Source organism: Heterodontus francisci, chromosome 11 (genome assembly GCF_036365525.1).
Source record: "Heterodontus francisci isolate sHetFra1 chromosome 11, sHetFra1.hap1, whole genome shotgun sequence".
NCBI classification, from domain to species: domain Eukaryota; kingdom Metazoa; phylum Chordata; class Chondrichthyes; order Heterodontiformes; family Heterodontidae; genus Heterodontus; species Heterodontus francisci.
The window spans coordinates 29,063,413-29,091,212 of record NC_090381.1 but is presented as its reverse complement, the minus strand read 5'-3'; the positions used below and the strand labels follow the sequence as shown (position 1 = coordinate 29,091,212).

At 43.8% G+C, this 27,800-nt stretch overlaps 1 protein-coding gene across 5 annotated transcripts in view; it reads left to right on the top strand.

Moving 5' to 3' along the window:
* LOC137375159 (alpha-1,4-N-acetylglucosaminyltransferase-like) overlaps positions 1 to 20,830 on the top strand; it is a 36,885-nt gene extending 16,055 nt beyond the window's left edge. For 4 of the 5 annotated variants that reach the window (XM_068041874.1, XM_068041873.1, XM_068041875.1 and 1 more), the window contains exons 2-3: positions 4,622 to 5,082; positions 13,411 to 20,830. In XM_068041874.1, the coding sequence (XP_067897975.1) occupies positions 4,654 to 5,082; positions 13,411 to 14,022 (1,041 nt within the window). In that variant the 5' untranslated portion in view covers positions 4,622 to 4,653 and the 3' untranslated portion in view covers positions 14,023 to 20,830. Of the gene's footprint in view, positions 1 to 3,796; positions 3,842 to 4,621; positions 5,083 to 13,410 lie in introns of those variants that run through there. The other variant, XM_068041877.1, reaches the window with a different exon arrangement.
* The last annotated feature ends 6,970 nt before the right edge of the window (positions 20,831 to 27,800 follow it).

Below are 27,800 nucleotides of genomic sequence, written 5' to 3'. Positions count from 1 at the left end.
ATATAGTTCCAAGTCAGGATGGTGTGTGGCTTGGAGGGGAATTTGTAGTTGGTGTCGATCCCCTGCAGCTGCTGCCCTTGTCCTTCTGGGTGGTAGAGGTAGCAGGTTTGGACAGTGGAATGAATATTTAAGGTGGCGGATGGGGTGCCAATCAAGTGGGCTGCTTTGTCTTGAATGGTGTCGAGCTTCTTCAGCGTTGTTGGAGCTGCACTCATCCAGGCAAAGTATTACATCATACTCCAGGTTTGTGCCTTGTGGACAGCTTTGGAGAGTCAGGATGTGTGTTACTCGCCACAGAATCAATCTTCAGCCAGAAGTGCAGAGTTAGTGATCCATCTTGGAATCCTCCTGAAGTCCCCAGCTTCACAGATGCCAGTCTTCAGCCAATTCGATTCACTCGCGTGATATCAAGAAACGACTGAAGGCATTCGATACTGCAAAGACTATGGCCCTGACAAAATTCCGACAATAGTACTGAAGACCTGTGCTCCAGAACTAGCTGCACCCTTGGCCAAGCTGTTCCAGTAAAGCTACAACACTGGCATCTACCCAGCAATGTGGAAAATTGCCCAGGTATGTCCTGTACACAAAAAGCAGAACAGGTTCAACCCGGCATATTACTGCTCCATCAGTCTACTTTCAATCATCAGTAAAGTAATGGAAGGTGTCATCGACAGTACTATCAAGCAGCACTTGCTTAGCAATAACCTGCTCAGTGACGCTCAGTTTGAGTTCCACCAGGGCCACTCAGCTCCTGACCTCGTTACAGCCTTGGTTCAAACATGGACAAAAGAGCTGAACTCAAGAGATGAGGTGCGAGTGACTGCCCTTGACATCAAGGCAGCATTTGACCGAGTATGGCATCAAGGAGCCCTCGCAAAACTGGAGTCAATGGGAATCAGGAGGAAAAGTCTCCACTGATGGAGTCGTACCTCATGCAAAGGAAGATGGTTGCGGTTGTTGGAGGTCAATCATCTCAGCTCCAGGACATCACTACAGGATTTCCTCAGGGTAGGTTCAAGGTCTAACCATCTTCAGCTGCTTCATCAATGAGCTTCCTTCAATCATAAGGTCAGAGCTGGGGATGTTCGTGGATGATTGCAGAATGTTCAGCACTATTTGCGACTCCTCCGATACCGAAACAGTCCGTGTAGAAACGTAGCAAGACCTACACAATATCCAGGCTTGGGCTGATAAGTGGAAAGTAACATTCGCACCATACAAGTGCCAGGCAATGACCATCTCCAACAAGAGAGACTCTAACCATCTCCCCTTGACATTCAACGGCATTACCATCACCAACATCCTGGGGGTTACCATTGACCAGAAACTGAACTGAAGTAGCCATATAAATACTGTGGCTACAAGAGCAGGTCAGAGGCTAAGAATCCTGCGGCGAGTAACTCACCACCTGACTCCCCAAAGCCTGTCCACCATCTCCAAGGCACAAGTCAGGAATGTGATGGAATACTCTCCACTTGCCTGAATGGGTACAGCTCCAACAACAGTCAAGCAGCTCGACACACACCCAGCACTGGGAGAGATATAAACAACAGTAAAAGGAAGACAAAAATATGGTACGAGATGTGAAAGGAACTGCAACAAGAAACGTGTGAGGGTATCATGATTAACACAAAAGGAAATTATATTAGAGGAAAATGATAGTCAAGTGGAAAGTGAGCTCTTTGAAAACAGATGGGGTTTATATTGCAAATGGAAATTAGAAAATGGCAGACATAGTGAATGATTTGTGTCAGTCTTCAAGTGAAGGAAGAGAATAATATTCCTGACATTCCAGGGAAATTATTAATGGCCGGGATTTTCAATCAGCTCTGGGGGAGATAATGGGAGCAGGCACGCTTTGAAAATAGCGTTCCCAGATGGTGTGTCAGTGTTCTGACTTTTCCGGGATGCACTGCTGTTTTCAAAGCAATGATGGGGGTGGGTGAGGTGGCAACCCACATGCCTCCAATTAACTGACTGTTAAGCTCCTAGAGGAGTTTGTTATTGGTCTGGGGACGGCCAGAAGGCAATGTTCAAGTTGCAGTTAGCTGAATCCGAAGGCTGGATTTTCGTGACGGAGACAGGAAGCAAGAACTAGGGGCCGGAGTTTCAAAGTGGTGGTGGAAACAGGACCCTGGTCTGGTTTTTGGTCTGAAACCTGCCACCTCTGGGAAGCTGATTCAGATTGTAATTTTCTAGTGGGAAAGCCTGAATTGGTGTGGAGACGGGTTTTCTGTCCTCTTAGAACCGGGCGATTGAAAAGGGCAGTGGGTCTGATCAAGTGCAGGGCTCATGTAGATTTCCACGGCAGCTATCATTGAGGCTACTGGTTGTCCTGAGGGAGAGATCTGCCTTCCACAGCACCAGAGGGAAGTGAGATGTTACAGGGGAGCTGGAGGCCTGGCACTCGGGGCAGGGCAGACCCTCACTTGATCGATGCCGATCTGGATCTAATGCTGGAGGCAGTGAGGGAGAGGAGCGAGGTCTTCTAACTGAAGGGTGGCAGGAGGATGACACCTTGTCGTGCAGCAGTGGTACCTCTCTGTTGTGTTAAATTCAGGGCACCTGAGAACTTGACGGCTGCAGGAAGGGGACTGCCATGGGGGCAGTGAGGCCTCAGGTCATTGGGGGTCAGAGCATGCAGCATCGAGATCATCGGCCTGGACAGGTGTAGACTCCTACGGCACTGGTGCTTTGTCATTTAAAGCTGACTCTTGGGCTCTGCACCTAATCTCTTGGTCATACCTTCCTCCCCTTGCAGTCCCTCACTATGCTTCTCTGACCTCCAGCTGTCCACAAGGTTGCAACTACTTTAGCTCAATCTGGTTGATCAGTCCAATGTCAGTGTAGCCTGTTCCCATACCAACTCTCTCAACTCGTCTTTGTGCATTCACCAGCTCTTCCCCTGCCACCTCCAGGTGCCTCGGGGATGCCAGCAGCCTCTTGTCCCTCTCCAGATTCTTGTCACCAGCCACTGAGAAAAGCAAGTCTTCTAGATCCAGCAATGTCCAGGCTGTGGTGCATTTGGAGCAGCTGAGCTTTATTTATGCCTTTGCATTATTTTAATCTTAGCCTTCACGGCCCCCGCAGTGTTCATGACTTGTACACCCTGTCGTGTTCCAGACATGGTGTTCTCTCCATTTCCCTCCTTTAAAAATTGAAAACTGCTGCGAACAATCCTGTTAATGAGCTCAACAATAAGCTCCACAGGCTCTTAATTGGAGGTATGCAGGGTTGCTGTTCCCTCCCACCCATCGTCCCTTTCAAAATATCTTTGCTTTCTGGTGGTGGTGGGACCCAGTGTTGGCCTCCAAGAATGCAATCTTTAAATTGCAATTGCACCCGTTCCTGCACGCAGCAGGCTTTAAAAATCCGGCCCGAACAGTCTGGTGCACATTAGTGCACAGTTTTCAGGTGCAATGCGGGAAGCCATCAAGCAAGAATGAAAATGTTTTGGCACGAAGGGTTTTTGTCTCAGATTCAGTTCAATACCTTTTAGTTTCCCAATGGGCTACTTCTCTACTGGACCCTTCGAAATTCTGCCTCCTCTATTCTGCAAGGCAGCAGCAGACTGCAGTATGGCTGCCATCTGCCTTTGACGATCATGCTCAGCAGGCAGCTCCTGCCTCCTGGCAGAGCTCGGCGCCACTAATTGGGCTCAATTAGTGCATCTGGAAATGATGATCGCGTCACATGAATGATGCAGACACGATGTGAGTCAGGACCCGCAAATTATCTGGGCATTGAGTTCCCGACCCCGGATTGAAAATCAAGCTCAATGAATCGAGGACTGGAACACACTAAAGTTAACATAAGAAAGGAAAGATATTGAAAAACAGTTAGTATTAGAAAAAAATAATGGCATGTCTGATAAATCTTCGGGATTTTCAAGGAAGTAGGACAGAAAATTGCATATATTTTAACCATAACCTTCCAAAGCTCTTTCAATTCAGGAATTGCTTCTTTAAATTTGAAAATTGCAGATGTAACTCGATGATTTAAGAAAGGTGTGAGAGAAAAACAAACAAATTACAGACCTGCTAGTCTAACAGCTGTTGTGGGGATATTACTGGAACCTATAATTAAGGACAGAGTGATTGAGCACTTAGAGAAATTTGAGATGATTAGAGAGAAAGAATTGGTCATGTTGAACAAACCTCATTGAAATTTTTGAGGAAGTAACCAAAGTAGTGGACAGGCAAACAACTATGGACGAGATATGGACTTAAAAATATATTTTGATATAGTTCCACACAAGAGACTGTCAGCTAAAATTAAAGCTCATGGAATTGAAGGCAAACTATTCATCTGGTTAGGAAATTATTTATGCAGTAGGTGAAAAAGAGTAGGATATGTGCTCAAAGTGGAAGTGACTGGAATTGTCCCTCAAGGATCTGCAAAGCAGATGTTAAGCTAACAGGTCTATAATTTCCTGGTTTCTCTCTCTTGCTATTCTTATGTGCTGGAAGAACATGATTTTTCAGCATTTTTGCAGCGGTCAATAACATGATAGCTATATGTATTTGATAAAACTAGATCAACCCTAATTCACATCTGTACAAGCATTAATGGTGAAGTCATTCACTACTAAAACATTCTTCATCTTTATGTTTCACAGGAGCTTTTGAAGAAACATCCCAGCTCGACACCATGGTTTCTGCATATAAATCGGGTCTGCTCATCCTCACATTTACAATTTGTGGTGTGCTGTACAGATTGTGTAACATGGACACCTATCAGTATGTTAAAAACAACATCTTGGAAGCACCCCAGATGAGAAATAAAGCTGACCCAAATCTTTCAAACATAACCATTAAAACTGGGATTCTGTTTTTGGAGACAACTGACAAAGTGGAGCCGGCACCATTGGTGGTGTGTTCAGTGGAGGCTGCAGCTCGTTTAAACCCAGATAAACCTATCTATTACTTCATGAAGGGATTCAGTGGCAACTTAACACAGTATCCACAGCCTGACTATGCTGGTATCCCTTTGCTTTCCTCGATAAGTAATGTTGTCCTTCTACCTTTGAAACCCACTGAACTGTTTGAAGGCACTCCTCTGAATGGCTGGTATCAAAAGGTAACCAATGAGTAGAAATAATTTTAATGAGTAAATCATTTGTACCTTAATTTTTAAATATAGCAGCTACCATACAATATAAATATGGAAATGATGAGAATTGTAGATATTTCCTGTTAACCCTGTGAGACTCGACTTAAACAAGATACTGAGACGAGTGATAAAATTAACCACAGACACAGAGTAATTTCCTTTCTGTTCACTTTATTGAAAGAAAAATGATTTCACAAGTCCTCGTAACTAAATTTACTATAAGATTCAGTAGCCAAATACATACAGATTCCTCTGCACATGCCATCTTCTTCCTCATAGACAGTTTCTTTGACTCCACTATTGGCTTGCAACACAGGCGAGCCCAAGGGCCTCCTTATATCCACTTTGATGCCGCATGTTTCTTGGTTTTCCTGCATTGTTGTTCAAGTCTGCTAATTCCACTCTGTCTCCAGGTGTGCCTTCTCTTCTTATTGGTGACACAGCCTCAGCCAGTGGTGCTTCAGGGGTCCTTTAATATCAGTCTTTTCTTTCTCCACTTTTCATTGTTAAGTCTGTTTCTTGTTTCATCATATTTTTCTTTATCAGTTTATCCTGTTGGTTCAGCACTTCTTTACACAACAAAGCAGCATATTCTGTGCCAGAGGTGCCTTTAATCAGGCATCTGCCCCTTAAGGATATGTAGGTCCATCACACTTTGTGTTCTTTTTCTTTGTTTATGGGATGTGAGCATTGCTGACAAGGTCAGCATTTATTGCCCATCCCCAATTGCAGCTGAGAATGTGGTGGTGAGCTGCACACCTTTACGACATGCATTGTCACTAACACGTCACATCCCAATATCCTTTGTATTTCTGTCTTGCCTTAAATCCCCACAGAATAGCTGGAAGACAAAGTTACTCTTGGATCTCAAAGAATATCTCTTGTGCAACATGGTTCAGTAAAACATAGCCTAGTATCCCGTGATGCACCAGCATTCTGTTGTTCAACATTTCCAGTCTTATTCGATCTATCTCTCTGGAATATTCTCTGAGAAGTGAAAGTGGTTTTGTTGCTTACTTTTTCTAAACTGTATGGTGGATATATCTGTTTCTAACTGAATGAGTAGTGCTGACTATTGGATTTGCTTGAACAATGCTGTTTATAGTTGGTTTTTGAGTCGCAATTTACATTATTTGAAAATTAAAATGTAAAGTTGAAGATCAAAGATGCCAATTGTTCTCACGCTGTTCATTATGTGACCAGAATATAACAGAATTTTACATCAAGTTTGAAAGTGATGTAGCTCAATCTGAAACTAGGGTCTTCAATTGAAACAAAGGAAACTACGAAGGTATGAAGGCAAATTGGCTGTAATAGATTGGGAAACTACATGAAAAGGTATGATGGTAGATAGTCAATGGCGAGCATTTAAAGAATTAATACATGGTTTACAACAAATTTACATTACTTTGAAGCACAAAAACCCAGCAGGAAAGGTGATCAAACCATGTCTAACAAAAGAAGTTAAAGACTATATTAGATCAAAGGAAGAGGCTTATAAAGTTGTCAAAAAAGTAATAAGCCTGAGGATTGGGAGCATTTTAGAATGCAGCAAAGGAGGACCAAGAAACTGATAAAGTAAGAGAAAATAGAATATGAAACTAAAGCAGCAAGAAACACAAAAACAGACTGTGAAAGCTTCTATAGATATGTAAAAAGGGAAAGATTATCAAGGACAAATGTGGGCTCACTACAGGCAGAGACAGCGGAATTCATAATGGGGAATAAGGCAATGGCAGAGAAGCTAAACAAATACTTTGTGTCTGTCTAAACAGATGAAGATACAAAAAATCTCCCAGGAATACTATAGAACCAAGGGATTAGCAAGAATGAGGAACTGAAAGAAATCAGTATTTGTAAAAAAAAAAAAGTAGTACTGGAGACATTAATGGGACTGAAAGTTAATAAATCCCCTGGATCTTATGATGTACATCCAGAGTGTTGAAAGAGGTGGTTGTAGAGATAATAAATGCATTGGTGGTCATCTTCCAAAATTCTGTCGATTCTGGAATGGTTCCTGCAGATTGGAAGATTGTAAATGTAACCCCACTATTTAAGGAAGGAGGGAGAGAGAAAATGGGGAACTACAGACCTGTAAGCCTGACATCAGTAGCAGGGAAAATGCTAGAATCTATTATAAAGTATGTGGTAACTGGACATTTAGAAAATATTGGTAGGATTGGGCAGAGTCAAACTGGATTTATGAAAGGGAAATTGTGTTTGACTGAGGATGTAACCAGCAGAATAGATAATGGGGAACTAGTAGTGTATTTGGATTTTCAGAAGGCTTTCGCTAAGGCCCCAGACAGGTTAGTAAGCAATATTAGAGCACTTGGGATCACAGGGATTGGGGGTAATATACTGGCATGGATTGAGAGTTCGTTAACAGACAGAAAACAGAGAGTAGGAATAAACGAGGCATTCTCAGGTTGGCAGGTTTTGACTAATGGGGTACTGCAAGGATCAGTGCTTGGACCCCCTCGCGATTAAAATCTATATCAATGATTTGGATGTGGGGACCAAATGTAATATTTCCAAGTTTGCTGATGACACAAAACTAAGTGGGAATGTGAGTTGTGAAGAGAATGCAAAGAGGCTTCAAGGGGATTTAGACAGGCTGAGAATGGGCAAGAACATGGCAGGTGAAATGTAATGTGGAAAAATGTGAAGTTGTCCATTTTGATCGGAAAAACAGAAATGCAGAATATGTATTAAATGGTGAGAGATTGGGAAGTGTTGATGTCCAAAGGGACCTGGGTGTCCTTGTTCATAAGTCACTAAAAGCTAACATGCAAGTGCAGCAAGCAATTAGGAAGGCAAATGGTATGTTGGCCTTTATTGCAAGAGGATTTCAGTACAGGAGTAAAGAAGTCTTGCTGCCTTGGTGAGACCGCAGCTGAAGTATTGTGTACAGTTTTGGTCTCCTTACCTGAGGAAGGATATACTTGCCATACAGGGAGTGCAACGAGGTTCACCAGACTGATCCCTGGGATGGCAGGATTGTCCTATGAGGAGAGATTAAGGAGACTGGGCCTGTATTCTATAGAGTTAGAAGAATGAGAGGTGATCTTATTGAAGCATACAAAGCTCTTCTAGGGCTCGTCAGGGTAGATGCAGGAAGGATGTTTCCCCTGGCTGGGGAATCTAGAACCAGTGGGCACAGTCTCAAAATAAGGGGTAGGCGATTGAGGACTGAGATAGAGTCATAGATAGATAAAGCACTGAAACAGGCCCTTTGGCCCACTGAGTCTGTGCTGACCAACAACCACCCATTTATACTAATCCTATATTCCCTACCACATCCCCACCATTCTCCTATCTGCACTTGGGGCAATTTACAATGGCCAATTTAGCTATCAACCTGCAAGTCTTTGGCTGTGGGAGGAAACCGGAGTCCCAGGCAGAAACCCACACGGTCACAGGGAGAACTTGCAAACTCTGCACAGGCAGTACCCAGAACTGAACATGGGTCACTGGAGCTGTGAGGCTGTGGTGCTAACCACTGAGCCACAGTGCCACCCGAAGATGAATTGCTTCACTCAGAGGGTGGCAAACCTTTGGAATTCTCTACCCGTGGCCGTGGAACTCAGTCATTGAGTATATTCAGGACAGAGATTGATAGATTTCTCGGTATTAAATATATAAACCGATATGGGGATAGTGCGGGAGTTTGGGTGGCTCCTGTATCCCTAAGTATAACTATAGGTTTACCTGCCTCACTTGATGGATATGAAGTTACTTTTCTTTTAGACAAGAATTCCTTATAACTCTCAGGTATCTTGTTCATGACACCTGCACTCACAGTGGTATTTGTATTTAGCCTTACACCTGCAGTCAGTGCTACAGCCTGATCTGTTGTACTCTCATTCAGGACCCCTTTCTCTGCATTGGCTTTGTGTACCCTATACGTTCCATGGGTTTACACCACAATTTCCAGCATTCTGCATGAAGGTGTCACACCTTGTGACAATGGTAACACTTAGGCTTGCACTTCCAGCCTCAGCATCTTCCTTTCTAGCCTGAGGAGAAGATCCTGGGGCATTCCCTTCCTGTCCCCAGCTACTTGCCTTCCTATACCCTCCCATCTTCTATTGTTTTTGGGTTTGTGGGGGTGACGAACAAAGGGTTTAGGCTTATAAACAAGCTTGTAATTCTCAGCAATTTCCGCTGCCTGTCTGACTGTTGAAACCTTCTGGTTCTCTATATGGGTTCTTACGAATGGAGGGAGTGAATTTTCCAAGAAAATTAGTTCCCTAAGGTTCTCATATGTGGCCTCTACCTTTAGTTCCCATATGTAATGATCAAAATTAATTTGCTTTACCCTCTCAAATTCTATATAAGTCTTTACAGACAATCTCTGGAGGTTCCAAAATGTCTGCCAGGAAGTGAGAATAACATTTTTTTGCCATCTCATAATTTACAGAAGCCTCCTCAAAAAGCATGGAATAAACACCATGTGCTCTGCCCAGCAACCTTTTTTACATAAGCAGTGTCCAATTTTCATTTGGCCACTTCATCTGTTGATTATCTTTTCAAAGGAAATGAAAAATGCCTCTACGTCCCTTTCCTCAAAGTTAGGGAGAGCTTGTATAAATTTAAACGACTCTCCATTGGTTCCTCACTGGGGTCAGATCTTTCCCCACCAAAACCTTCACTGGAGTCAAGACCACCCCTTTGTCTTAGTTCCATCTTTTTTAATTCGAATTCCTTTCCTTCTCGTTCTCTTTCCTTTTCCTCAAGTTCAAGTTTCTTCATTGTCAATTCTCGTTCAAGTTCTTTCAATTCTATTGCTCTTTCTTTTTCCTGTTGAAGCTTACGTTTTTTCCATTCCTCTGCTATTAATTCTCTTATTTCTCTTAATAGCCTGGGATATATTTCGTCCAGACCTGAACAAAATTATAACCAGCCCATTTTGGAAAGAAATCAGGAAGAACTATTTTTACCACATTCTCACTCCCATCTCAACTCATTTACAACTGGGAACATATTGGAAACACACACAAAATCGGAGAATAGAACTTATCCCCCTGCTGTCATCACACTTACTGTCAGTTTGATACCCAGCCATGGCTCCCACTGAAAACAGGTGGGATCCTCACAATACAATGCAAATTCTGGTCCTATGTATTAATAGGATCCCAATGCAATTTTCAAGTACCAATGTGCAGAACACACACTGCATGTGCTTCACATACATACACACGCACACACATTTGCTCAGACTATACCACCATATTCGTGTTACAGAGCTTGTGTGACTGGGTAAATGTGATGAAGTAGTAAGTGTTCTAAATGGGTAAAGCCCTATTGCCACAACACCTACTGATGTCACAGGTAATTACAAAGGTAACAGGTATGAGTGCAATTAACACTGAAAATGCAATAAGAATGGGTTTACAAGTGGCAAGACGTACTGATTTTAATTATAACTATATAATAAATAGGGGAAAAGCTCATTAAGGCCCATTTTTTCCTGCTGGAATCACAATGCATGATCGCCCTGCACCTGGTTCCATTGTGGCAGACCACATACCAACTTTGTGCTGCCTCCTCACCTAACTAATTAGTGTGAAGCCCAGCATGGTCTGAAGCCCTGCTGACTGACTGTACAATCAACAGGCACCTGGCAATGCAGGACTAGCCTGCCCCTCTTATGGAGCGCAGCACATTGCATGGAAGCTTCTGCAGACTGTGGAAGAATTGAAGAGAAAGAAAAGTAGAGGAAATGGGGAATCAGGCAAAAGACAGGTCTCCCAGGTTTTCTGATGCTGTGCAGGAGGCATTTGTTCAGGAAGTGTAAAGGAGAGAGATGCCATGTTTCTGCAGGGGTCGGGGGCCCTCAAAGTTCCTTAAGAAAGGAATAGGAGCAGCTGGCACCGTGGACCTGGTGGCAGTGCCGGAAGAAGTTCAATGACGTCACATGGGTTGTCAAGGTCAGTGAATGCATCTTCAAATGACCCACTACACACACTCAATGCACCACACGCCTATCACTCACCCACCAACAAACTCCAGTGTTAAGCTGTTCATTGTGTGATTATATGCAGGTGGAGGGTGTTAATTGGGTTCTAACTTGTGCAATTATAAGCAGACACATCCTGAAACTGGTGGAGGGTTTTGAGTGTACAAGAGGGTGCCCACCGAGTGGTCCAGGCAGGGGTTTGCTCCACGACGTTCCTTGTTGCTGCCTGGCTCTCATTATAGGTGCGCTGCCCTCACGTGATCGGGTGACTGAGGGGATCATTAGCCAAGTGTATAGTGGCTATCCCTTCTCAACCAGCAGCCTGCTTCTCGTTCAAAGTGTTGGCCCAAATATGAGGCTGAATTTTATGCTGCCCGAGCAGGTCACATGGTGGTGTGGGGGCAGCGTAGAATTGAGCGGGAGGCTCCGGGATGACTTCATACCCCACTCCCGCCTCCGGTCAACTTTACAGCGGTCAGGTGGTGGCGTGGGGGTGGGGGGGGGGGGTGGGTAAAAGGGCCCGCCCACCCAAGGCCAGTCAAGGCTCTTAAGTGGCTCTCTCCTGCCTCCACGGGTATTTTACCAGTGGCAAGCGGGTGTGCTGGGGATGTGAAAAGCCGCCCAGCGATACCAGCCGGCCTTTCTGTGTGCTACGGGGCGGGGGTGGGTGCCATGGCCGTCAGGCACAGGGTGCCCGATTAAGGGCCGCACTCGCCTCCCAACCCACCCCAGCGTCCGAAGACGCTCTCCCCTCCCCCCAAATAACTACCATTGCCTCACCGCCACGACCGATCACCCCATCCCTGGTGAGGCAAGCACAACTTACCTGAAGTCCTGGCTCCATGTCATTGGCTGGGCTGCAGACCCAGCAGTGGCCACCGTTCCTGGTGGCACTGCTGGGACTTGGAGCTGCCGGCCCACTGATTAGCTGGTAGCTCACTGAGGTGGGACCTCCTCCCTCAAGTGGGTGGAAGTCCTGCCTCGGGACACTTAATGCCCGGGGGCCTGTAAAATGCGAGTCAGATCCCCGGGCTAGGCGGAAGCAGGTTTGCCACCAACATTTACGTCGGTGGCGAAGCCCCATCCGTCTTCGGTAAAATGCAGCCCATGGTGGGCATGATTAACTGCCCTTTAAATAGCAATAGGTGAAATTCTTTGCGCAGCTGAACACTTGTTCAGCTTGGAGTGACTAGGAGAGGATGTCAAACAGTCCTGTGCAGTCTAAAATGGCAGATTGTGTGCCAAATCAGCTTTAGACTCTGTTTGACACCACGATCCTCACACTCTGCATGCTTCCAGTGCAGGCACAGCACATGCACACGAGCTCCCTGCTGATCTGGACGACAATGTTGGCCCTGCAGGAAGTGGTCAGAAGCGTTCTGGCTGATTATTTTTCAACTGTTGCTGTTAAGGAAGTTTGCCCAATGCCACTACACAGCATCTTACAGCACATGACTGCACGGACATGCAGCCAAGTTTCAGGCAACAGCTGACTGTTTATGTCCCTGCAGATTTGCAAGTGCTCTGCAGCAATTCTGCAGGTATCCTTACAACAGACATAGAGAATGGCCTTTACCTCTCTGCTAACATGGATCCTGAGAAGATTGGACCCCATATCATTTCCAGATGCAGTTGCCAGGCCTCACTAAACAGTTGTTGGCATCTTGACAAGTGCAGAGAAATAGGTAACACTGACTCTCCATCACCCGCCATGCTTCTTTCATGCAGTGCCTTGTAAAGTACAACATGCTTTAATCATTGTTCTTTAGCTCTTTAGTTCATGTTTGGATCAAGGCTGTAATGAAGTCTGGTCCGAGTAGCCCTGGTGAAAACATCTGGACGAGAAATGAGGAAGAAAGTTTAGAATTGTTTCCCGAGGAGCGGAACTGATGGTCAATTTCCTTTAAAGATATGGTGCTAGGGTTTCATAAGATGGTTCATTGTCAATATCAGGAGAAGCAGAATGACTTCAGCCAGCACGTGTCCTTCTTTTTCCCCATTTCCAGCATCCTCTCAGTAGCAAAGTTCTTTATTTCTAGCCTTCCTCACAAACACTTTTTGTACTATATATTGTGCCATGTCGTGGAAAGGTGCTGGTTTATGCCCATAATTCTGCAGGGAGAGACTATTGGGGATCAAAGCAATCGCACACTCTTTACAATCTTGGTTAGAGAGTAGCTTTGGGTGATACCTGAATCCCCAGCAAAATGGGTTTTGTAGCTGCAAATAGTTTTAGTTTAAGGAGGAGCCACAAAGACTGGAGATGAAATAGGTTTAAATATGCTGAAACTGAACATTATGGATTGCACTTGACTCTGTACATTAATCCATAGGTAAATCCAAATTTGGAAAGATATTGGAATCATGTACTTGCTGATGGCTGCAGGTTAGCTCTGCTATGGAAATACGGTGGCATCTACCTGGATACTGATATTATATCAATGAAGACTTTGCCATTTGCCAATTTTACCTGTTCACAAGGCGGAAAATCTTTCAATAATGCAGCAATAGGATTTCATGTAAACCACCATCCTTTTATGTTAGACTGCATGGAAGATTTTGTGGCCCATTATATTGGACACGCCTGGGGTCAACAAGGCCCTAAACTGATAACCCGTGTGTTGAAGCGATGGTGCAAGTCCAATGATCTGGAGAAAGTCACTGGAAAGGAATGCAATGGAATCTCTTTATGGATCTCGAGGCGGTTCTATCCAATCCCATATCAAAGCTGGGAAAAGTACTATGTTCCATGGAAAAGGGAGGACATCGAGAGCTTCTTCTCAGGTACATATGGAGTCCATATCTGGAACTATATGAATTCCAAAAAGAGAAAAGTTGTTTCTGGAAGTGGTTCATTAATAGAATATCTTTTTCAGATGTATTGTCCAACTACATACAGAAATTTAATTCAATCTAGAAATAGTTCAGAGTCACTTAGCGCCTGAAATTTCTGAAACTAGTGAGGACAATAAATGTATAGATTGTCCAAAATGGGGGCACACTTTGGGACAGAACCTGGAAATTCCAACATTACAACTTCATTTTGCTCAACAGAAATCTCACCAGTTGTGAACTGAATTGAGTTCTGTTGTAAATGCTCCAAGAGAGCACTACAATGCCCATTTGCTCCATGAGGAACATTTGAAAATCTCTACAGCATGGTGTTGGGTTTCTATTATGGCAGAGTTACTTTGAACTATTTCTGCTGAATTTGGGTTTTTAAGGTATAATATTGTGATTCTGTTTTGATAATGTTATTTTGTATGTTATTCAATATTATCTGGGATGGTTTAATGCTCATCTAATACTGAGGGCTAAAAATGAAAACATGTTTTAATCCCAAACACAGATTCCCTTCTATTTATGAGTATGGAACTCATGAAAAAAGTTTGTAAACACATTAAATTATAGACACAAACTGATTTGAGTATAAACCCATTAAGCAGAATGGCAATTGTTGTGTATTTCACGAATTACCAGCCGGAGACTCGGAAGTCAGGTTTTCACACATCTTTATTATACAACATGCATGAGGGAGGTCACAGCGACAGAGCAAACACCATGACTAAGTCCTCCCGAGAAATAGATATATTCGCTTTTATTGGTTTTGTTTGCGTCACACTATTTAGTTTCTTTTGAGCAAACAACATCTGTAGTTTGTGACTGATTGCTCATGTTCCAACCACAAAATGTTCCAGCTTTCATTCCAGTGCATACCTGCATCCTGCCTTATTGAGTCCTGACCTGCTTCTGCTAGTAATGCAACCCAATATTCTCGACTCTACATACCTTACTTCATACAGTCTATTTAGTAATCACGGGGATGGCTAGAACGAGCTCAAGTATTACATTGTTTTTCACATCACATCCCACTACTGCAGGGGTGACTTGCCTCAGGGCCCAGATCTGGCATCGCATTCATCCCCTCCTGTTGGGCATTCACAGTTAAATTGACATTTGTAATCTAAGATGGTACTTCTCCCTCATGTATCTGCCGAAAGTTCTCCCTCATTTGTTCTCTAAGCCACCCTTCCCATATGGTGCATACTTGGCCCGACCCGTTCTGTCATCAGAGAGTTGGAGGTCCTTAATTACCTCATTAATGGTTTTGCCATGTGTTTCTAGGATGCCCACTATATCTAGGTCTCCTTGCACTAACTCCTGATCGTTAACCAACTGATCATTCCATTGCATGCTGTTGTTCCCTGAGAATGTTCTTTCCCTGGTGGGTTCTCGTCCTGACCTTGTCATCCAGGAAGGCCAAATCTAGGGTATTAACTATGCCAGTTACTGTATAAAATACTGTGGATACATCATTGAGAAGATGTCTTCAGAATCACCAGCCTCTCTGGGGTTGTTTTTCAACCCTTCCAGACGGCGTGTTTGATGGAGCACCTGCTTTATCAGTATACGATGCAATCCCCTTATTGCACCTGACCACTATTCAGGTAGCCCCAGAGCAGATACATTCAGGATTATACTCAGAAGTTTGTGTGGTACATTCTCAGGAACTTTCTTCCCCTCATCAATTAATACCACTCCATTTGCTGATCCTGTTTATTGGGTAGGGCATTCCGGCTCTGCCTCAATAGCTTTTGTGGCCGTCACTGCCACAGTAGCAGAATTTGATTCTCATGTAATGTTATTTCACTCACAGTTTCTTGGTGCTGGCATATTGAGTCAAAGAATCTCCCCAGGCTAGTTAACCCTTGGGTATAGTCCCCGCTGAGTCGTATGTTATCTTCTTTGTCTTGACTGTTCTTGACCACCAGGTGGGACACCAGAGCATCACGATCGTGCTGGGGCCCATCTATATTTACCTGCAACGAGATAATTAATACGGAAGTGTCTGTCCCCTCATCCTGTGGATAAATCACATGAGCGGTTAAATGGTTTAACTTGTGACCAGTGCTTCCATTTGCGCTTAACTCGCTCATCAACCGCAACGCATGTGTCACTGATCAATACTACTTCATACAGTCCATTCCACCTGGGTTGCCACCCTGGTTTCTCAGGGAGTACGTTGACTGTCATCTTATCCCCTACACCCGGTAACGTGGGGTCCTGCTTCCCTATTTCCTCCCGGACTCTGTCCTCCCTCTCTCTGCCAGCAATCGGGCTTTTTGTGTCTTCTTTTACCACATTGATCACATTCAATGCGACCTCCTGATTTTCTCTTGCGGCAATCTATTGTCATGTGATCTGGTTTGCCACATTCAGAGCAACTCTGTCCTCATGGTATCATTGTTGTCACAGAAGGTGGAGATGCTTTGGTATTACTCGCACATTGATCTACCTCACTTGTCCAAGAGATGATTTGACTGAATGCATCCCCGACTGATAATCTTAGCACTGAGACATTCCTTAAGCATCTTAAGAAAGACACTATCATCTCTGTCCGGGTCCTCTACCCCTCCGTATTCAACATAAGCATTATACTTCCTCTCTGCATATTCAATACATGGTTCTCCCAGCTTCTGCATTATTCCTGCAACTGCACCCCAGTTACTCTGGCTTTCTCCCAACGCCTCTCTAACTCTTTTTTTCAATCTTTGTACTGTCGTAAATCATTGCCTGTCCAACTCCCAGTCCTGTATTCGGTTGGGAGTTTCTGTCATGCCCCCTTTGGCATCTTAGCTTGTATTAGAGCGTGATGATCATTCTTATGTGCATCGTGTATCTCGCTTGCTTCTTCTAGATTTTTCCAAAATTCTAAGTTATTTTGCTTTTATTTTAGGAACCTAAATCTTTCAAGATCATCTGTTTTTCCACTGGTGTAAAGGGTCTGTAAACCTGTCTCATTATGGTCTTGAAGCCCGAGATCCCTTCCTGTATCGATATTCCCTCCATTTCATTGTTGTATCTCTGTCCCTTTTTATCACGTATTGTCCTTTCATAAGTTTCCCCTTCATAGGTAATTAGTATATTCACTGTGAATTGGAGCCATTGGCAACGATGGATATGACGGGGATGCGGACGGTCCTGGTGATTTCTTTACACATATATTGGTCCCGTGAGGGGATGGGTCAGTCTCCCAGTCTTCACCCCACCCGTACTCAGCCGCCTCTTTTACCAGGTTATTCCAGTTGGGTTCATCGTCTGCATTTCGTTTCATCTGTCTATTAATACTAATATGTCTTATTCTTACGCCACAGTCTTTGCATCGTCATTCGTACAATGTGCACAAAATGAATACTCCTTTGTCTTCTTTGTCCTTTTTATGTGTTGTCCACATTGTCCGTTTTCTCCCCACTCTTCACTCCAACCTTCCATCTTCATCATCCCTTCCAGTTTCTTGTATTTCTCTTTCAAATAATCGACAAAATTTAAACTTTCCCTTTCGTCTTCACCACCACCTCCTGACATCTCACTTCCTTTCCTTGGCATACTTAATCTGTTTGATTTCATCAAGACTTTCCTATTGTCTTTTACTCACCTACGGATTACCCTCCTGGTTAATGCCCCGCTCGCGCCCGCCTCTTTCTCCCAGAGGCTCGTTCATGTCACCCTAAGTGAGCACCCGCCAGTCGCTACCTACTTGCCCTGGTATCTTGTTCAAATCCAACCAGGTCGGTATCATCCTCCCTAAATCATGTTACGGACTACGGTAAAATAATTACCTGTCTGCCCAGATAATAGGAATGCTGCCTGTCGTGTTGTGTCCTTCCAACTACGCCAATTGTTGTGGTGTATTTCACGAATTACCACCCGGAGACTCGGAAGTCAGGTTTTCACACATCTTTATTATGCAACATGCATGAGAGAGGTCACAGCTACAAAGCAAACTCCATTACTGAGTCCTCCCGAGAAACAGATACATTCTCTTTTTTATAGGCTTTGGTTGCGTCACACTATCTGATTTCTTTTGAGGCAAACAAGATCAGTAGTTGTGACTGATTGCACATGTTCCGGCAACAAAATAGAGTCATAGAGTTTTACAGCATAGAAACAGGCCCTTCGGCCCAACGCACCTGCGCCGACCATCAAGCACCCGTCCAAAACTAATCCCACTTCCTTGCAGTTGGCCCGTAGCCTTGTATGTTATGGCGTTTCAATTGCTCATCTAAATACTTCTTAAATGTTGTGAGTGTTCCTGCCTCTACCACCCCTTGAGGCAGTGTGTTCCACATTCCAATCACCCTCTGGGTGAAAGAATTTTTCCTCAACTCCCCTCTAAACCTCCTGCCCCTTACCTTACATCTATGCCCCCAAGTTATTGACCAAAAATGCTCTCGGCTTTCTTCTAGCACACACCTGCTTCTTGCCTAATCGAGTCCTGACCTGTTTTTGCTAGTAACGTAACTTCTTTATCTAATAAATGTTGTAATTGTGGCTGGCTTAAGCTTCCGACATGACATTTAGTCACAGATGCATTATTCAGTATTTTTGCAAAGCTTAGCATATTAAGTTAACCTTTTTGTTCTCACATCAGCAATCTATATGCCATTCACTATAATACCTGATTTTTAGTGCTGACGATCAAGCTGCCCTCTGCTTCACTAGTGGGTTTTTTACTTCAGCATCTAATACAAAGTAGAGAGAAGGTAAGCACCAGTCAAGATATGGTGACAGGGGAACCTTTGGGATTATCAAGGAGTGGGTTTTGGGGGCATTTAGTAAATGTGGAGTTTTACTGCTTTGAGGTTCAGTAGGCTGGGGTATTATTGTAGTGTTTTGAGTCAAAATATGAAGGTTATTTGTTATGCATCTGAAAGAACAACAAAATGCAACATCTTCTGGCCTTGTTGCGAGAACACCGCAAGAAATTACCAATCGCACAGTCAGGAAAGTGTCCATGATTGAGATTCAGCAACCGAGGCTATGTCATTCAAGCCAGAATTTATTTGTACAATCATAAAAGATTCCCAATGAAATGAAATTATGTTTCCAAGCAAACACAAGAAAGTATCAATCCCAACAGAAATAGTGATTCGACAAAAATAAGAACAAATCAGAGTCTTACTGTTTCATTGAAACAATTTCAAAGTATCAATACAACAGCAGTTGAGTGCAGTTGAGTTACAATCCTGTGCTTGATTCCCCATAGACTAAGAGAACCCAAATACAAACAGCTAAGTCAGAAAGTCTTTTGGCCCTAATTCATAATTTTGCTCAGTTAGAATATTTCAGGAAATAGAGGAATTGGAATAATTCTGTTATCTGGGAAAGATACCTGACAGTTAATGGGTATCACGTTCATGAGTTTGACCCATTTACTTTTGGATAGCCTGTGCCTGTGGATAGTGTTCTGGGGTAGAAATTACTGTTGGTGAAAGTGAGGAAAATTGGTTGGAAAGGAGTTGGAAAATGAAGAATTAGAGTTCTCACTGGTTTGCAGCCTGCTTCACAAGTCTTGCAAAACCCCTGACCTAGTTTCCACTGATAATTGTCACACAGAAGGTCACTGTGAGGTCATGAGGCACCAAAAGTTAATTAAGACAAACATAATGAAGCACCCCATGATGTCAGTGTTCTCCTGCCCATTGCAGAACAATCAGAAATGGGAGGTAAAGTCTGCAATGTTATCACCTGCTGGGGAGGAATCTCTTGAAGGTGCAGTAACAATTAGGCATTGCATGCATTGCTTCTCATCACAGGATTTCATGTAAGAGGTAAAAGACAAAGCAGGCATGCCTGGAAGATCAATGGCGCCAGAATTGGTCTGTTCAACCCATAATTTACAGGCCCAGGCACATCAACCTCTTGGCTGTGAGAGAGAACATGTCTTACAATGGTCATAGAGCTCTGCTACATGCTGCAAGGTGACCTTCAGTCAACATCCACTATTGAGACTTAAATACAAGTGGCAGCCAAAGTCACTTCCACTCTCTACTTTTATTCTTGCACTGACTTCCAGGTTAACATAGCTTTTGCGTTTTTACACAAGATATTTTTTCAGGACCCATGTCACCAGTCATTGGACCTTACATCCTATATATCTGGAGTATACCTTTTGGCTCAATATATAGATAATTCATAGCATGGCCCATGTATCATACAAGAGCACTCTTAACCTGTATAACTGTTAATGACTGATGATTAACACTGAAAAACAAATCAAACTGATGCAATTCTAAGGTTTGTAAAGATTTATAATACCCTTGAAAGCCATTTAGCCATTTAGAAGCTTCACAGGCCTGGCTGTGAAACCAGAATAAAGCGTTGATGCAAATGTTTAAAGGACATGATTAACAACATTTTGATTAATTCTGCAGAAATTAGAATCCCTGATGAAGAAGGTACTTATCAAAGAAACTATAAAAGAATATTCAGAAAATATGCAAAGCCTAAAGTAAATGAAATCAATGATGGTATTGTAAACGAGAAAATTATAATCTTGAAGACATTTTTCAATTGGAACCATTGGTTCAGAGCATTTACATAAATTTTGAAAATACAGAAAGTTTAAGATGATTGGTAGATTTTAACCTTTATCACCCTGTGGTAAACTGTCTGGAGTGGATCATCCACCCATTATACACCATGCCTGATTTTCCACTCCATTGAAGTCAAAAAGTTTGAAATCGACCCCCTGTCTTCTTGAACTTTGGAGAAGTAGCAAATAAAATAGTCTTTATTGATAACCTTTTGTCAGTTGTCATCATTTGTGTACATCTTTCATTAACCAAGAGGAGAATGGTGTTAAACGAATGCTGCACTTTATTCATGAAGAATGGCGTCTTAATTAACATGGACTGAATTGCTTTATATTGGGAAATTTGAATGAAGATAATTAGTGCATCTGCTAATAAACCCTAGACATAAATAAATCCTGATGTATACATCCTGCAAAATAGCAGTTTTATTGTGGGATTTCAGAGACAATATTTTTTACTGTCTATTAAATAATATTTCTGATTTAACTGTCATTTGTTGGATCCTTATCAATCTTTTTCAGTGTTACTCCTTTCATTCTGATTATTCTGCACGTTGATGAAATCTCACATAATTTGCAAGTTTAAATGCTTTTTTTTAACTCCCTTTACTCATATCCATTGTAACTATTAATATTAACAGAATCCCAGAATCATCAATTGACCTCAGCTTTTCAAGAGGAATGATAAGTGAGAAGTACTCTCCCATTATTTATCTAAATTTTTAACTCATTTTCTATTTGACCTGGACAGCTTGCAGTTCAGCTGCAAATCTTATGATAAGTATTTCATCAAATGTGTTTGAAAAATTAAAACATCACTTACATCATCCTCCAATCATGGTAAATCTTTAAAAATAACTACAACAGATTTGTTACCCATGCCATCACTACAGGTTGGTCAGGAGTATGCTTCTTACAACTTCTTACGACTTCTTTGTAACAGGCAACGGAGCCAAAATTACTCAGCCTTTCTGGCTCATTCCCACCACAACTCCAGTGGAATGTGGATACGAGGGCCAGATGGGGCTCGAATATGCCAGGTTCCGGTTTATACAGTGAGTTCGACTGCTCAGGAGTCATAGGAATATATGAACAGGATTATACCATCTCGCCCCTAAGCATCTGCCACTGTTCAATGAGTTCAGAGCTGATCTGCAACCTAACTCCACATACCCACCTATACCCCATCTCCCCTCATACCTTTGAATAACAAATATCTATCAATCTCAGATTTAAAATTTACAATTGAACTAGCATCAATTACTGATTGCAGAAGAGAGTTCCAAACATCTACCACCCTTTTTTGCATCAAAGTGTTTCCTAATGATCGTATTGAACAATGGAGCAGGCTCGAGGGGCCATATGGTCTACTCCTGCTCCTACGTCTTACATTCTTATGCTCTTAATTTCATTCCCGATAGGTCTGGCTCGAATTTTTAGACCATGCCCCAAGTACTAGACTCTCCAACCAGCAGCTATTGTTTCTCTGCATCTACTCTATCTGCCCACCTTAATATCTGAAGAACTTCAATCAAATCACCCCTTAACTGTCTAGTTTTCAGGGAATACCAATCCTAGTTTGTATAATCCTACCTCATAATTTAACCCTTGGAGTCCAGGTACCATTCTAGTAAACCAATTCTGCACACCCTCCAAGGCCAATATATCCTTCAAAGGTGCAGTGCCCAGAACGGAACACAGTGCTCCAGCTGAACTACAAGCTCTCCAGATCAAATAGAAAATGGGTGAAAGGGACAGTACTCCTAATTCATCATTGTGGTTGAAAGGCTGAGATCAGTTGATGGTTCTGCAATTCTGTTAATATTAATAGTTACAATGGATATGCGTAAAGAGAACAACAAGGGTTTTGTATAGCTGAAGCATGGGGCTGTCAGGCACTCGAGATATACCCAAAGTGCATGTAAGCTGCTCCTCAACCCCCCCACCACCAACAAACCTGTGGGATTCAGCAGTATCAGCACCAGGGGCTGTCAGTGGGTACGGTCTGATGCAGTGGTTGGGATCAAAACCTATGTAATTTCAAGGCCAATTTCGTCTATTTATTATTGTGCTCTGAGTTATATGGGCAAGGTCACATTTTTTTCCCATCTCAAGGTGCCCAGAAGAGGCAGTGCTGGATTTTCTCCTATAAATATTGCAGTCCTTCTGGTGATGAGGCACCTACATTGGTGTCATGTTGGGAATTCCAAGGTATCGACCCATTGACAGTAAAGGAATGGTCATATATATTGAAATCATAATGCTGTGTAACTTGGAGATGCTGGCGTTCCCATAACATTTCTGCTGTCGTCTTTCTCCATAGCTGAGTTGGAATTGCTTCTCCAACTGAGTCTGAAGGCTGTAGGTTCATTTTCCACTCCAGGACTTGAGCACAAATATCAAGGCTGACACTCCAGTGCCATACTGAGGGAATGCTGCAATGCCGGAGCTGCCGTCTTTCAGATGCAGCGTTCTCCTCGAGTGGATGTAAAAGATCTCATAGTACTATTTTGAAGACTACTGTTCTGGACAATACTTATCCTTCAGTCAACATCACAGAAATAGATTTTCTGGTCATATCACATTGCTGTTTATCGGACCTTGCTGTGTGCAAATTGGTCACCGCATTTCCTACATTGCAACACTTCAGAAGTACTTCAGTGGCTGCAAGCACCTTTGTGAATGAATTGTCCTTCATGTCTCCTGCTAGTTTGGGGCCTGGTGTAGACGTTCATAGCACGAAATCTGCAGATTACTTTTTTCTTTTGCTCAGAATACAAAAGGCGAAGAATCAAACGAAACACTGCAGTTTTTTTAAGTTTAGAGAATTTAATTACATTAAAATAACAGTTTTTTTCCAGAAGGAAAGGATTCACTTCTCATACAATCTTTATTCTAGCGAGAACAACTCAAGACAAGGAATTGATCAAATTCTGTGTCATGGTACAAATGCAGGTTCCTCTCCTACGCCTCCATATCTGGACTTTGCATTGTTGTTATCCTGAAAATGCCTTGCAGAATGGGCTGTTTTATATTGTTTCTTTCCTAAATCTGCTGTTTCATTATCATACCTTGCACAGGGTGTTTTAAATATCACAACATCTCTTTTCAGCTTGCGTGTCTTACTGCCATATCTCTGCAAATTACAGCATTGTTTCCTTATCTGTTATTCAGGTTTTATATTTTAAGAAGATTCCCTTCTATCTTCCTGACAAACACGTTTCTCTCTCCAAACTTCTTGTGCAATAAGCAAAGACCATCATGCATTCTGTTATTGGTCAAGCTGACAATTTAGTTTTTTTTAACCAATAAATCAAGGGGTTCAGTTTATTATTTCACACTTCTTTAAAACACGCTTCAAAAGTCCGTAATGAAGAGTGCATAATTATCACTAGGTGACCAGAACAACACACCCAAAACAGGGCTGTCTTGTGTGCCAGCCTTGCGTGCTTACCCTGCCCTCCTTGTCCTCCCTGTCTAGTCCCCCTGCCCACGCATCAAATTTCTTTTATATTGAATGTAATTCCATTTTCATTGCAATTTCAGTTAAAATTTTCTCTTCAAAAAAGAACAACTGAGGTTATTTAAAAAAAGGAAACATAACAGGGGCTATTTACAAAGAAATCATGGCTGATAGTTTAAAAAAGCAGCACCCTGAAATCCTGTGGATATTCTCCCCAGTCTCCTATTGGAAACCAGTATGCTGGATGCTCACTGATTCTTGGGGGTTTCTACTGGCTTTACAGCAAGGAAGTGGGAGATCATCTGGCCTAGCAGCACAATGCAGTTCCTGTTTTCATTTCAGAGTTACAATAATTGCTCTCTTTTTTTCTTTTAGTAATTCATTGTTAAAGTAGTCTAAAGCTCATTCCACAGGCCTGGGTAGTCCAATATTGTGGCTATAAGAGCAGATTAGAAGCAGGGTATTTTGTGCCAAGTGACTCAGCTGCTGACTCCCCAAAGCGTCCACCATCTGCAAGGCACAAATTAGGAGTGTGATGCAGAATGCTGCAGCTCCAACAACACTCAAGAAGCTCAACACCATCCATGAGAAACAGCCCACTTGATCGGCATCCCAAACATCACCTGAAACATTCACTCCCCATGCCACTGGCACAATGTGGCAGCAGTGTATACTATCTACAAGATTCAGTGCAGAAACCCACAAAGGCTTCTTTGACTACACCTCTTCAACCCACAACATCTATTACCTAGAAGGACAAGGGCAGCAGGAGCATAGGAACACCACCACCTCCAGTTCCCCTCCAAGTCACACAGCATCCTGACTTTGAACTGTATCAACATCTTGGATATGTTTTGAAACAACATGTAATGAAGAAAGAATCATAGAATTTTACAGCACAGAAAACAAGTTAATTTGGCCTATTGTGCCTGTGCCACCTCTTTGAGCGAGCTCTGCAATTAGTCCCATTTCCCTGCTCTTTCTGCACAGCCCTAATTATTTTTCCTTTTCAATCCCTTTTGAAAGTTGCTATTGAATCTACTTCCACCAACATTTCAGGCAGTGTATTCCAGATCATTACAATTTGATGCTTAAAAGAAAAATTCAATTTCCCCTTGGTTCTTTTGTCAAATATCTAAAATCTGTCTACATTGGTTACCACTAGTGGAAACAGTTTCTCCCTTTCTACTCTATCACAACCTGTTGTAATTTTGAAGATCTCTATTACAGCTCCCCTTAACCTTCTCTGCTCTTCGGAGAACAACCTCATCTTGTCAAGTCTCCCCACATCATTGAAGTCCCTCATCCCTGGTGCCATTCTGGTAAATCTCCTCTGCACCCTCTCCAAGGCCTTGACATCTCTCCGAAAGTATGCTGCCCAAACTTTGACACAATCGTCAAGCTGAGGCATAACCAGTGATTTATAAAGTTTAGCATAAATTCCTGACTTTTAGAGAGCATCTTATCATATCAAATTGCTTCATATATAATGAATTATCTTGAAGTGCAGTCACTGTTGTGATGTGGCAGCCAGAAAGGCTGCACTTAGTGATCAGAACTCCCATGACTCAAGATATTACATTGCAAAATTGCTCACATCCACCTCATAAATTAACTTTAATGGATGGGAAATCAGCTCCTAGCATGTTGAAAGAAGGAGAGCAGTTGGAATTTGTATATAAAAGTAAAATGGTGCAGATGTTGGAAATCTGAAATAAAAACAAGAAATCTGGATATACTCAGCAGGTCAGGCAATATTTGTAGAGAGAAATGCAGAGTTAACAGGAGAAATGGATCACAGTCTCCAGCTTCTCCTCAGTGCGCTCGCTTGGTGAACTCATGGAGATCCTGATGTCCCTGGAGCTGCCGTGCAGGCAGTTAGTATCTCGGTGCCAACTCCAGCACCTCCGGGAATGGCTTTGGTGGTGCGGGGGGGGGGGGGGGGGTGGTTGTTTAGGGGAGGAGATGCCTGGGGGAATGGGTTTTGGGAAGGGGGGTATTGCTGCTGGCTGGGCCGGTGATGGTGGAGGTAGGAGAGTGACAGGGAGTGTCAGAGAGTGTCAGAGAGTGTCTGAGAGTTGCATTGAGTGTCAGAGAGTGACAGAGAGTGTCTGAGAGTGTCTGAGAGTGTCAGAGAGTGACAGAGAGTGTCAGAGAGTGTCAGAGAGTGACAGAGAGTGTCAGAGAGTGTCAAAGGGTGTCACAGGGTGTCACAGGGTGTCAGAGGGTGTCAGAGAGTGACAGAGAGTGTCTGAGAGTATCAGAGGGTGTCAGAGGGTGTCAGAGAGTGACAGAGAGTGTCAGAGATTGTCAGAGAGTGTCTGAGAGAGTCAGAGGGTGTCAGAGGGTGTCAGAAGGTGTCAGAGAGTGTCAGATTGTGTCTGAGAGTGTCAGAGGGTGTCAGAGGGTGTCAGAGAGTGTCAGAGAGTGACAGAGAGTGTCAGATAGTGACAGAGAGTCTCAGAGGGAGTCAGAGGGTGTCAGAGGGTGTCAGAGATTGTCAGAGGGTGTCAGAGGGTGTCAGAGGGTGTCAAAGGGTGTCAGAGGGTGTCAGAGGGTGTCAGAGGGAGTCAGAGAGTGTTAGAGAGTGTCAGAGAGTCTCAGAGGGAGTCAGAGAGTGTCACTGCTGCTGGGTGGGGGAGGTGCGGGGGAGTGAGATTTGGGGGGAGGCGGTTGCCACTGGTTGGGATTGGGGGGAGTCGGTTGCCGCTAGATGGGATGGGCGGGGGGATTGCCGCTGGTTGGGAATGTGGGGGATTGCCGCTGGTTGGGTTGAAGGGGGATGGTGGTTGCCACTGTTTGGGATTGGGGGGGGGGAGCGGCGGTTACCGCTGGTTGGAGTTGGGGGGTTGGTTGCCACTGGTTGGGGTTGGGGGGGGGCGGTTGCCGCTGGTTGGGATTGTGGGGGGGCAGTTGCCGCTGGTTGGGATTGGAGTGGGGGGGGGGGCGGTTACTGTTGGTTTGGATTGGGGGGGCGCGGATGCTGCTGGTTGGGATTGGGGGGGTGGTGCGGTTACTGTTGGTTGGGAATGGGGGGTGCGGTTGCCGCTGGTTGGGATTGTGGGGGGGCAGTTGCCGCTGGTTGGGATTGGAGTGGGGGGGGGGGGGGCGGTTGCCGCTGGTTGGGATTGTGGGGGGGCGGTTGCCGCTGGTTGGGATTGTGGGGGGGCAGTTGCCGCTGGTTGGGATTGGGGGGGGGCGGTTGCCGCTGGTTGGGATTGGAGTGGGGGGGGGGCGGTTGCCGCTGGTTGTTCCCGGCCACTCTGCGCTGCACTCGGTCAGCTTTAAGTCCCGGCTCTGACAGTCAATGGAAGCAGGTTTCCGCCTGTTCCTCTGAACTCTTCCGGCGCTGGTTGCTGTGGAAATGGAACACCGAGCTTGCATTGCCCTGGAAACGGGACGCTGAGAAAAGGTCGTTGCCTAGAGACGGGGATGCTTTGGAAAGCTGCGGCTGGAGGGAGAGTGCAGGAGAGAGGGCATCAAGACTGGCAGGATCCGGGAAGCTCGGAGCGGGATCAGCAGCAGCAAGACACAGGACAACAACATTAGAGGCAGAATAAAGGGGGAAGAAACAAGAGAAACATTGTATGGGTTAAAATATCAATAATCTGCATTGAAGTGGCTGCAGAATGAGGTTAAAGAATCACCTCAGGTTTAACTGCCATTGGCACACCTGACAATGCAGCACCCTCTCCGAACTGCACTGAAGTGTCAACCTCGGTTATATACTAAATAGCTGGAGTATGTAGGGCTCGAGCTCACATCCTTCTAAGAGGTTGCCTGAGGATGTAACATTTAATTTGTAAGTAAGTGGTGATCCACATTTGCTTGTAAGGACACGTGCACACAATTGTTGGTTTAGTCAGGCAGTTTGTTCAGTTTGC